Source organism: Halyomorpha halys, unplaced genomic scaffold, assembly GCF_000696795.3.
Source record: "Halyomorpha halys isolate HHAL.00 unplaced genomic scaffold, Hhal_1.1 Scaffold1170.1, whole genome shotgun sequence".
Taxonomy (NCBI): Eukaryota; Metazoa; Arthropoda; class Insecta; order Hemiptera; family Pentatomidae; genus Halyomorpha; species Halyomorpha halys.
The window spans coordinates 37,378-50,062 of record NW_027114716.1 but is presented as its reverse complement, the minus strand read 5'-3'; the positions used below and the strand labels follow the sequence as shown (position 1 = coordinate 50,062).

General features: G+C 30.7%; 1 protein-coding gene across 1 annotated transcript in view; it reads right to left on the bottom strand.

The window, feature by feature from the left end:
• Positions 1 to 12,685, bottom strand: part of P5CS (Delta[1]-pyrroline-5-carboxylate synthase) — a gene marked incomplete at its 5' end in the record, with an annotated part of 157,565 nt that overhangs the window by 127,318 nt on the left and 17,562 nt on the right. Inside the window, 3 exon segments of the mRNA XM_014433225.3 lie at positions 250 to 357; positions 2,920 to 3,063; positions 7,121 to 7,291. Coding sequence (XP_014288711.3) covers positions 250 to 357; positions 2,920 to 3,063; positions 7,121 to 7,291 — 423 coding nt within the window.

Here is a 12,685-nt window from a genome sequence, read left to right as displayed (position 1 = left end):
ATAAATATACACAAATTCAAAACTGTCTACTATAATCACATTCAGCCTTGGAAATTCCAAACCCTCACGTGAAAGGCAATACGGGCTCCTCGAGATCCCAGTACTTCTCTCCCAGCCACTTCACTGGTATTGAAAGTCAGTGGAGGCTGAGTGAGAGCTCTAGAGCCGTTAAGATAAAATACAGATGTTTAAAATTTATTTTTAGTTGTCTTTCTTTTTTGTTTAAACAGCAGAATTAAATTTGCTTACCTGTGCTATTTTTACACCATACTGAGCAAACATGGCGTCATAAAGAGACATGAGACCGGACTGTCCAACCGCTGCAGCTGCTCTTGGCTCAAGCAAGGTACCTGTCTCCTGTAAGTTAAAAGCGAAAATTATTCTAAAATATAGTGATGGAATTAAAATTATAGTGTACACATGCACTAAAAATTTAGAATTATTAAATACCGATGAAGCAGAAGTTAAATTTCGTATTAATTTTATGAATTTTGTGATTATTATACATGAAATTGTGTTATAATTTAGAAATGTCATAATTTTCAATTAAATTAAGGCAATTTTAATTATTAAAACATGAAAAATTTCTGCCTTTTACTGAACCATTGAATGAAATGTCATGGCTTTATATATCAAATATTCATGCATTCTGAATATTCGTACAACCAGCGGAACGGCCACTCCCCGTTCCAATAATCCACTAGCGTAAGCCAACCAAGTTACAACCTTCATTGGACCCCTCACCTAACCTTATAATGCCAAAAGGAAATCCAAGGTATCATTAACACCCCGCTATACATATAGCATACCTCCTGTATGTACGTACCAAATACCCACTAAAATAATTACAGGAGGGTATGAAAAAAAAATGAATATTCGTATAAGCTCATCTGTTAAAAAACACTCACGAATTCAATATATTCGATTGTTATTATGCTCAGGTGCTAATAATATTGGTTAGGAAATGAAGGTTTAAATAACGTATGAGGCTTTAATTGGCAAACGATACATTCTGTGTCAAATTATACAGAAGTGTGAACATCATTAGTAATTAAATAGACAAAGAAAAACTAAAAGAGAACAATATGAACCTGTTTTAATCCCCATTAGGTTAAAAAATAGGTAATCCAATTTTGAATTGGAATACAAATCACAAATATGCATTATAGAGGAAAATACAGATTCGTTTATTGATGCAGGCCAAATTTACCGTAGCTTGATCCATAACAATCCGATTTAACGGTCCTAATCCAGATCACACTTTTCATTTGTTTTGGTGATTACAATTCCCTGATTTGACTATGTATTCAAAGGACATTCCCATGTTTGGAGAACTGAAGGTCACCCCTTTTTGAATAAATTATCCCCTCCGATTTGTATCGCTTTGTTTGTTTTAAAGTTGATTTTTGTTATTGTAAATAAAAATTAATTAGGTAGTGATAATTTTCACAAATAATTACTCCTGAGTCGATCGGTTTGCACAGTGATGAAATATAAGTATATTTTGCTCACAAGTTTTCCTAATCATTTCTAGTGGACTTATTTTAACACTTTATCTGTTATGGGATATTCCATACCCTATTTTTTGGGGAGGCGGTATGATTGTAAATCTTTGAAATATTCAGAGGCTTCCCTGAAAATATGCCAGTTAAAATATGCTCACATTTTACTCCATTTTTTGGTAATTCAATTTTTTTTTATTGTGGCAGTAACATTAACGCGTACTAACGTTGGGTAAACTTTGTATATTATAGGTCATCTGAATCAATAGATTTATTTTTTTAAACATCTTGAAAAGGGCGTACAATTTGAACAAGAAGTTCCTTATCATTTACCATTTATTTGATCTTCGGGATCTACTTATGTTATGTTGTGTGTGAATTGTATAGTTGAGTTGTAGCTAAATATTTATTTATTTAATTTAATTTAGACAGTCTTGCATTTTAACCAGTTTTGAATGGAAAATTTTAAATAAATAATTTTACTAATTTTTATATACCTAAAAATCCAAAATCTGGCTAAATATGAAAAATAAGAAGATGAATACTATAAAATCACAAAACAATAGAAACAAAGAACAGCCTTGTTTCCTTTTTTACTTAAAACTCAAAATTATTGTAATGTAAGAAAAAAATAGTCTAAAAAGTTTATATAATTAAATCATAATATTATAGTTGTGATTTTTACGGATGGTCACTATTAACGAAAGAATGAGGACCTAGATCGAGGGTTATTTTGACCTGTATTAGTTAATTTACTACCAACGAATTTTCTAAAACACTGATTGAATTTGTTTTAAAGGGTCTTCAGTGTTTATATTCATATCTCCTAAATCAGATCATTAATGAGAAATTCAACATTTAATTACCAAAGAAATAATAATTTTGATAATTTTTAGTTCCTCAAACATTGACTGAGTACGATAGATTTAAGCCTACGAAATCTAAACATTTTAGATAAAAATATACTATAAAGACTTTGGAAAATATACCACATATTCTCTCATATTCCATGAAAAGCATTTATTTACTTTCTCTAGTTGGCTTGAACCAATGAATTGTTTTTCATGATTAATTAATAGTAATTAGCTCATATAAACAATTTTAAAATGAGTTCGTCAAGAACAGCAATTAAAATGTCTTAAATTAAAAATAAATATAAATACAGCTATATAAGGAAATTTTTCTAATTTTCTTTTCCAAGAAAATTAATTAAACATGACTCTAATTAAACAGGAAAAAAGCTGCATTAAAATGTTACTGTGAAAAAAATTCAAAAAGCTGAACGTTTAATAAGAAATTGGAATTTCTTTGAACCCTTCTTTGAACCCATTTTTAATTTTTGCTTGAGTTTCTTGTTTTAGTAAAAAACAATGGTTTTGTATTTTTTAAAAAATATTTTATATAAATTCTCACTTACATATTTTGTGGGGTCCTTGGGTGCTAGTGTTTCCCTCATTGACAGTGACATGAGAAGTTCTTGTGCTAGCTTCTGCTTACCAAAGGCTACGGCTCCACTGGTAACCATGATGCACTCTCGACCTCCAACATGGCACTCTGCCACCTAAACCAGTTCGAACAATTAATATTATTATAAGTTTAAGTATTTTTAAGTTATCATTTAAAATTAAATAAATAATATACGGAAAAAAATAAGCTCCTTTCTTGATTTTAACGTCTACTGAGATACGTCCACGTAGATTTGTAACCTTGTAGGACTACACCTCAAAAGTGCTTAGATTTCTAAAAACATGATATATTTGATGGAAATATCGTATGTTATATCAACGCACCTTAGATATTCTTTATGTCAGTTGTAAACATTAATTTATTTTATTGATGGTAACGAAATAACAAAAAGGCTAAGAGAGCTGTCGAAGAAAGTCAATTAAGTAGGTATCGCAAAGTAAAGTCAACATACTTTGTGCTGTAAAAGATGGCTACCAACTTAAAAGACTTAAGTTAAGGTATCAGAGCTGCTTGTGAAGCACTGGGGATAAACTAATTCCAAGTCACTGTTTAAAGTGAGTGAGTGATTGATGATTCGGGAAAAATGCAAATGGGAAAAAGCAGTCCACTCAGTGTGGTAGTGAGTGATCAAATGTTTGAATGTCGCATAGATAGTTTTTTTTCCCCAAAGAATTTACAGGTTTTGCTCTAGACGAATCAGTAGGCGACATTAGATCTTTTAATGAATAGACAAATCTTAAAAACATCTCTTGAAATAAAATCTTAAATGATGATTAAAAATAGGATAAATATTGTAACTGGTATATCTTAAATGTATGTCTGTAGTCACTTTCAGATGTGTGAAATACATGATTTTTCTTAAAGCAAAGTATATATATTTATGATAAGGTTTAAATAGTTGACCGTAGATTAATAATTGGAGAAGATAGTCGGGGGTGCGGTCTGTAAAAAGAACATAAATAAATAAACAATATGTATTCATGGCTTCATTGTTTATCTATCACATATTGTTATATGTTCATGCTTTTACGGACATGAATAAATAATTTTTTATTTATTTATGTTCTTTTTATTCCTTTTTCTGACCGCACCCCTCCCCCCTCGACTTTCTTTTCTAATTATATTTATTTAAACACGTAACGAAATAAGAAGTTGAAGGGATTTTACTTATTTATTTTCTGCTTTTTTACAATTAATTTTACATTTCAAATATTCTCTTCTAGGTTTGTATTCATATCAGAGAACGGGACTAAATTTCCGATTTAAAATATAACTTTTAAAAATTTTATAATAAGCTGTTTCAATTTTAAGTACTCCGAAAGACGTGTTAACAATATTTATTGTAAATAGACCAATCCCTAGAGCGAAGAAAAGTCATAATGGAAAAGCAGAGGAGCAGGGAGAATGTTTCGGCCTCAAGTTAGAACAATAGCCTGGAATCTCCAGGGAGCCTAAGAACATAGTAGCTATCTCTTGGAGCCTGGAGATAAAGATGGATCTGGGGATTTATCTGTTCCAGGAGGAAGTTTTCTGCAGCCGTCAGCTATTGGCGACAGGATTACACTGTCTGCTCTTGAGTAAATGTTTTCGCGGCTGGGGTGAGGCGATATCAATTTATATTTGAATCTCCTATAAGCAATTGTTATTTAAATTGTTTAAAACAATTTTAAGGCGTGCTGGACTGGGGTTGATTTATTCGTTAATTAAAGACTATATCACTATCTGGCAAGTGTAGGCTCACCTGAAAGAAAATCCGCCGTATCTGCTCTCGTTGAAGCAGCATTAAACATAATTATTGCATTAATTATAGCTAAAATGGCCGAAACGTTGGACTGGTGAAAAATAAAAGTGTTGAGACACAAAAGGATACAAATTTTTGATTTATTTAATAAATAATTACCTTGTCTCAAGAAATTGAAATAATAACCGGTTATAAATGGTTTGTTGTATGGTAGTGTATTTGTTGTGGATGGTCTTATATAAGAAAAATTGAATATTAATGATTTTAAATTTAAGAGAATAGGCCTTTAACTTATAATAAAGGAAATGACCTGGGCAGAATAGCCTGGAAAAGTAACTTTAAATTAATGTAAGGAAGAAATTGAAATTGAAGATGTCCTTGAGGATGGCTAAAATGGCCGAAACGTTGGACTGGTGAAAAATAAAAGTGTTGAGGCATAAAAGGATACAAATTTTTGATTTATTTAATAAATAATTTTTGCATTCATCTCCTTGTTTTTTTTTTAACGCTTGAGCGTGTGTAGAGGTCTTAAACACTGCCTCAAGCATGCTTGATTACTATCTCAAGTGTGTAGCTACATAAAAACGCTGGATTAATTTGTACTTCGTGGAATGCTACTTTTTAGGTAAGTCGTCGAAACTAATTCAAAAAGTAAGAAAAAAAATTTCGAATTCCAATTCCTTGTAAAATCTGAATTGTAGCAAAACAAAACGTTGAAATAGTCGCTCTTTTTTTTTGGTTTCTTGTATATAACTTCTAAACCTGGCTTCCTGGCGATAATATATCCATTATAATAATCAAACAAGTAATTTAGTTGTGCCTCGACGTGGGATAGAGTGGGCTCAGGGATCCTCACGTCGATTATGCAAATATTGTATATAAGAGTGTAAATGTGACTAGACCTTATATTTTTTTATTTTATTTTTTACATGCACATAGTTTGATTATGTTCACTTTGTTTATCCTTCTGTTTGTATATATTTTAAGAGAATTTTTTTCCATTAATTTATTTATTTGTATTCTTATTTTATTTTATTATGAATGTGATCATTCATCACTATTACCTATTGGCCACAAATGTGTGTATTGTAGATTGTAATATCTATCAATAAATAAAAAGTATTTTTTAAAAAAAAGTTGTGCCTCAAAGAAGAGTCTAACTCTATAAATTTGGTTCGAGAATATGGTTGAAATGGTCGAGGAACGTTTCCTACAAAATTCAATGTTGTGACTTTAGAACGTCTATATTACTGAAAAGGATGTTATATATTATTACTATTTTCATGTAAAAGTTGATAAAACCAATTTTAATCTTAACTCTAATTGATATATCATATATCATACTTTACATTAAAAAGACAATTTGCACATTTAATATAAATTTTTTATTTAATTTTATGTTCTTGAATTCTTGAAACAGATGCCTTTTCGCTAGGAAGCCTGGTTTTGAAGTTATATAGAAAAAAAAGAGTAAAAATTTTAATATTTTTTGCTATAACTCAGTTTCCACCAGGATTTTGAAGTCGATTGATGGTTAATGTAGAACATAAGAGCAATAAACAAGTTTATAAATCCAGTGATTCGATTCTATACTGAAAATAAGAAAATTGATAATTAGAGTTTTCTGTAAGCACGTTACCTTATCGTTGATCATAAAGAAATAACTAAAAAAACATTTATTTACTTATTAAAAAAAAGTTAGATAATCATCGATTGTGTTATGGAAAACTATACAGGATTGTTTACAAAAACAAGTGGAATTGGTTTTTGTTAAGAACCGTTTGAGGGGTCTGCCAAACGACTAAATAAGGCAAAGTTTTCTTCTAAAATCCTGGACTATAATTTTTTAAAAATATAAAATAGGCTTCTACTCGACTACAGATTTTCCACTTTCAGAAATACTTCCTGGTTCAACAAACTTCAAGTCCATACTAATTATGTTAAGGTCTGTTAGAAAATTAGCTGGAATCCGTTGCTTGGTTCTATAACACTAATCTTTAATTTATCCTTTGAGGGTGTTATTGTATTCACAACTGTTATTGTATTTCCCGGCTCTTCTCCTGCAGACATGACTGGAATTTTCAACGGATGAGCTTTTGAACATTAATCTTTTTCGAATTCTGATACTAAATCAGATATTAATTCGAATTTATATCAGGGACTGTATTTATCAGATGTGTTATGAAATTTTAAATCATTGTAATCCGCAAATTATTTCGATACTACAATACTCTAGTGGAATCTCTAAAACAGTTACGGTTCTGTTGATGTATTCGTAAACCTGCCATTTAGTACAAACCTACACTTTGTAAAATTTCTAATTACCTAGTTGTAGTACTCACTCTACGATTTAATCTTAAGAACTAGTAATTATTAGGGAAAATACTACTAATAATTATAATTGGCATACCTGCTCTACTATCGAAGCCAGCCGACCCAGGGCCAATCCATGTTCGTCCTCTCTGGTGATGACGGCACTTCCCATCTTTACCACCAATCGCCTGGCGTACTTGAACTGATTCCTGTCTGTGAAGACTGCTCTTCTTCTGTCGGTCGAGGAACGTCTTCTGTACTCGAGCTCCTGTAACAAGGAAATGAACGTTATAGAGGTATAATACATTAAAATATATTATCACATGTCAACCCTATTGTCATAATAACTAAATAAAATCATAATACATTAAAAATATAATAACATTGTCAAAATATATACTTTTATCTCAAATATATTTTTTTTCATGAGTCCTAATATTTAATTCTCTTCTTTAAAATATTATGTCATCCAAGTTCTCCAACTTTCACCACAAGCTCATCATTCTGATCCATTCTTTCAGTATACAACTCCAACCATCCCCTCTTTCCTACTCAAAAGTTGGAATGGTAGCGATCCTAAGACCTTAGTGAAGGTCGTTCGTTTTTTTTATTGATTTTGACTTAACTAACTTTTTTTTTTTAATTTCCTTACTCTTAATTATTTAATTAATTTGCTACTGATTTTTTTTTAAATTTATGTTATTCTCACATTTTTTTTCATTGTATTTGTTTGGTCTGCTAAATCCATATGGATGGTTATAAGCAGTGTAATTACTTATTACATCTGGATGTGGCATATTGGATTATTTAAAAATAAAAAATAGTTTATCTCTCTCAAAAGTTTAGGTTAAAAAATGATAAATGATCAATTAAAATATCACTGTACTATGCCCTATAATCTACTATGAAAAACATTGTTTTTTCATGCTATTATACAATTTTTTGTTCCAGGTCAAATTATCTATTAGTGATATATTACGGTCTAATGATATAAGTGGTTACGTGATGTGTTTTTGTTTTAATTACAACAATTGTTTTTCAATAACTCTCATAACCTCAATAAAACCGAAATTACAAAAAAAAAGGAGATTTTCATTAAGATTATGTGACATTTAAATGTAAACATTTCTCTGCCCATGATGGAAATCGAACCCAGACTCTAGGAACCATGATACAAGAACATTGGCCACAAAAGCTTCGATAATTAATCTAAAACTAGTAAATAGTGTCTCTATTGAATCACACAATTGTTGAATACTAATGACTGAGGTTTAATTTTTCCAATGGCTTCATTGGTTGTTCTGATACTTCACTCCGCTTGACTAATAGATTTTCCTTCGATCAAATTTATTGGACATCAATGATATCGATTAAGGCCAAGGTTTCTCTTGGAAAGTGATAAAGATACATCGTAAGCATGGGGCAAGCTAATTTTTCGTATAATATAACAAAAAATAAGTAACGGAACGAGCACTACTGTATAAGCTCCAGAAAAATATTGTTTCTTACTTATTTTAATAACAATTTATTAATTTATGGTTTTTTAATTGTCAAAGGAAGAGAAGGATTATGTTTCCAGAACAAAACTTTTTCACTCTCATTTTATATCTAGGCATCAACGAATAAATTTGATTCCATGCATGTCAGTAGACAAATTTATGTTCACGTATAATCGATGGAATTGTAAGTCTGATCTACTTCTACTGGTCCTATTTCGGTTTTATCTGAGCCCGAGCACTATTTTGCTTACGTATAAATATATTTTTCTAAGTACAGCTATATTTCGAAAACAGCTCTTCCTATTTTGGCCCAAATTTGAAGAAAATTCGCGGATTAGGGTTGAGGTATTCTAATATAAATGTTAGCAAACTTCTCCCAATACATTCGCCTAAGCGTTAGTAGACCTGTTTACTTGATACAATTATATTTCAAAACAGGTTTGTCCGATTCAGTTTAATATTTATGAACAGTTCGGGATGAGGGTTGACATATCTTTTATAAATTTCATTAACTACTTTCGTTAATCTATGCGAAAAACTAATTTCCTTGATACCCCTATTTTTCAAGAACTCGCCTTCCTTTCGATTATATTTTCAGACAACAAATAATTAACCTTGAATCTTTTGATTCAATCTTAAATTTAAATTACATAAATTATTTTCAATATATACTACCGTGGAGTTCGGCATCAACCCTCCATTTAACCTTACAATAACTGTGTGTATCTGTGTAGTTCCACAATTAAAACTATTTATAGGATCAATTGGTTTTACACTTTTAAACAGGACCAAACCAAAAAACTTACTGAGCCATGCACTTAGTAGACTTTTTTTACTAAAAATGTATACAAAACTTATCACAAGAAAATAATCATAATAAACACCATTTTTATCGATAAATTCCCTATTTTCTTGTTAAATTAGGAATACTTTAATGACGTATATTTAATCAGAAACTCATTTCCGCACTCCTCAGATGTGCTGATAAAGATTCTTTGGAGCCACTTACATGGCGTGAAGAGCTTTTCGAGATTGCCTTTGAAGGCCCATATTGAGAAATATTACATCTCTGCAAGAAGTAAGGACTCGAAGGAACTGCTTTATTGGAGGATGTAATAAAGTGAGAGGATTGTGATGAATAGTTTATATATTATTTAACCTTCTTCTCTCGTTTAAATCTAATGATGACATGAGTCATTAATAAATACATCATTTTTGCAAAATATTCTTTTGTGATAAAATTCGTAATTATGAGATTATGTTTTATGAAAACTTACACGGTTCTGAAAGTGGGTCAAAAGCGAATGATACTCAAAATATTACAAGAAAAAAATTAACACAGGAAATATACAGTGGATTCCAGCATTTACTTTGCACTATTTTATTTATATTCTCAAAGACTAGTTGGCTCTAAAATTAATTGTGACGATAGTTTTACATTTTTTTTTTTTTAGTTCGACAAAGGTGCCACGAATTTTTTTGAATTCAACAAAGGTGCCATAATATTTTTTTAGTCTAAAAATTTTGAATCGATGCTCTACATCTCCCTTTACGTCTTCCTTGACCGTCTCATCTTCTTGTAATATATTTTTTTTATGATGTATTATATTAGTTCACTAGCTAACCCTGCAATGCTTCGCTATTGCTAGATTCAAGTATGCATTTTATATAATAAAATGCTATAGAAGTTTAATGTCAATTTAGTTCAACATTTGTAATTAAACATTTACGTACAATAATAAATTTTTGTATCTTCGTGACAAACTCTATACATTTTTTTGCATTTAATATAAGGAAAACGTTCTATAAGCCATTCTTTTAATAATAATTGTTTGATTTCAATGATTTCTTTAGTCTAAATAGGAGAATAAATTCTCCTATTTAAACAAAAGAAATAAAAAAATTGCCTATAACCCTTGGTGGAAATGGCCGATATCGAAAATTCTTAGTACCTTTGTTAAAACATGTCCAAATTAGGCCTTTTTTTTCTTTCTGTATACTTTTTCATTTATTTATTTATTTTATTTTTTTAGTCATGACAGACTATGGAGGTCGCGATGCGCGAGATGTACTACGGAAATACAAATTCTTGAAGTAGTTTTCATAGCGTGGGTTCGTCACTTCCATGCCTGTTTTTGTGAGTGCCACTCATAGGCTAAAAGGCCTCAAAAATTCCTGGAGAGAGGCTGTGAGTGAGTATTGTATAATCATTGCTTGAAAAAATCCCGGGTAGGGTCAGGGACTCGAACTCGCAACCTTTGGATTGGTAGACATGCGCGTTAGCACACTACTACCGCCACCACGCTTTCTCAATTATAGCTTATGAAAAAATGTATACATTTTGAGTTATTTACCGATAAAGTTTAATGTTATTAACTACTTTTTATTTTCGAAATAAATCCAGGATTAAATAGCTAAAAACCTTTCCAGGACGACTTTATATTTCAAAAACAGCTTGTAAATTGGCTAGAAACATTTGGAGATCTTACGCAAGCAACAAACGAATATATTTTTATATAAAAAATAATAGGTGGTATTGGGTGATATCGAACATCCGCTGTATCACTGTTAATACTTGTCTTAATAAGGTAATATTTTTGTTTGTTTAGGTAGTTTCATAACAAATCATATTGTCTCATACATATAGATATGTTTTATTAAACTACTTATTTCGATTTATAAAACTTTTTCTAGCCTGTTATTTGTTATCTTCCTTCTTCATTAGTGCTGAAAAGATTGAAGTTTCCTAGTTTCAATATTATATAGTACAATCTCTATTTTGTTTCAAGTAATACTATTAGACATATGTAGAAGCTATTCTTTCGGCATATGGCTGTAGGAAAAAGGATTACTAATACCTTCTAATTGGAGAGTCCCACTTTAATAAATTTGATTATTTCCATGTCCTGGTGATTGGTTGTTATTAATTCCTTTAGCCACTTTCAATTCCTTTCATCTCTACCGGATCGATATCAGTACAGCTCTGGCGTTTTATTTGCAATTTAATGGACCATTCCCGTTCAAAAATAAAAATAAAATAAAAAATTACTTAGCACATTTTACCAATAGAATGCATTTCATAGCCCTTTTACTGTTATTGCATTCTTTTTATTCCTTAGAAACTTCCAGGTTCCTATCCCATTATTTCAACCATTTATTATTATCTCTTCGTAATTTCGATTTCTGTCTGTTCAAACACCTATCAATATGATGGCCTTGATAGTTCTAGATTTTCTCCTCTCCAGTAGTTCCTTGAACCGTTTATGCGTTTTCCACTGTAACGTTTGACCATTCTATTCACCACATATAATAGTAAAAGATTTCTGTTTTGTGTATTGAATTAATTTTTTTATAATTTATTTTGTTTCACAATTGTTCATCAATATTTTTGATTTGATTTTATAATATTTATTTTCATTTGGGGTAGTGGGGTGACAGCCAGTAATTTACTGTGCTACCGACACCAAGGACTCGGGTTCAAATCTAGCTGTTGTAGATACTTATTTATTCTATTACTTTAGCTGTGAGGCAACCCTGTGGGCTCCACCTAGCCTTTATAAAGTAGGAGATACCAGATACGCTTAAATAGCGAAACATCTGGACGTTGATCATGAACAAATCACATCCATGTAAAACTATTGTTTAAGAAACAGTAATTTCTTACAAAGTATTGAACCCTTCATGGATTGCTACGGTAAAGATTTTAATATTTTTTAATTTATTTTCACTCCCTAATATTTTTTATTATATTTCCGAAAAGGAGTTGTAGCATTATGTTATAAACTCTCTATGTAATACGACGTTAAATCTTTGGAGAAAGGATGGGAGCTTAAAAGTAGCTCTCTTTGGAATCTATTTAATGGAATCTCTCCCTCTCTTAGTAGGGGAGAATATGAACTACTTTCTGCATGAAAATACGAAACAAATGAAAACTTCCGCCAGAAATCATTCTCTCTGAGTGGATCTGGTGGCTACACAAGATTTCTTTGATGTGCGAATTAAAAAAAGGGCTAAAGACTAGAAAAACTTTCTAAAAAAAAGTTTTATTTTTGGGTGAGGTTTAAAACCAGGACTTTGTACCATAAGCCCATCGTTAGAAAAATAATAATAAATTTAAACGAATATTAATGGGACTAATTTTTTATAAAAGATTATGTTTTTAC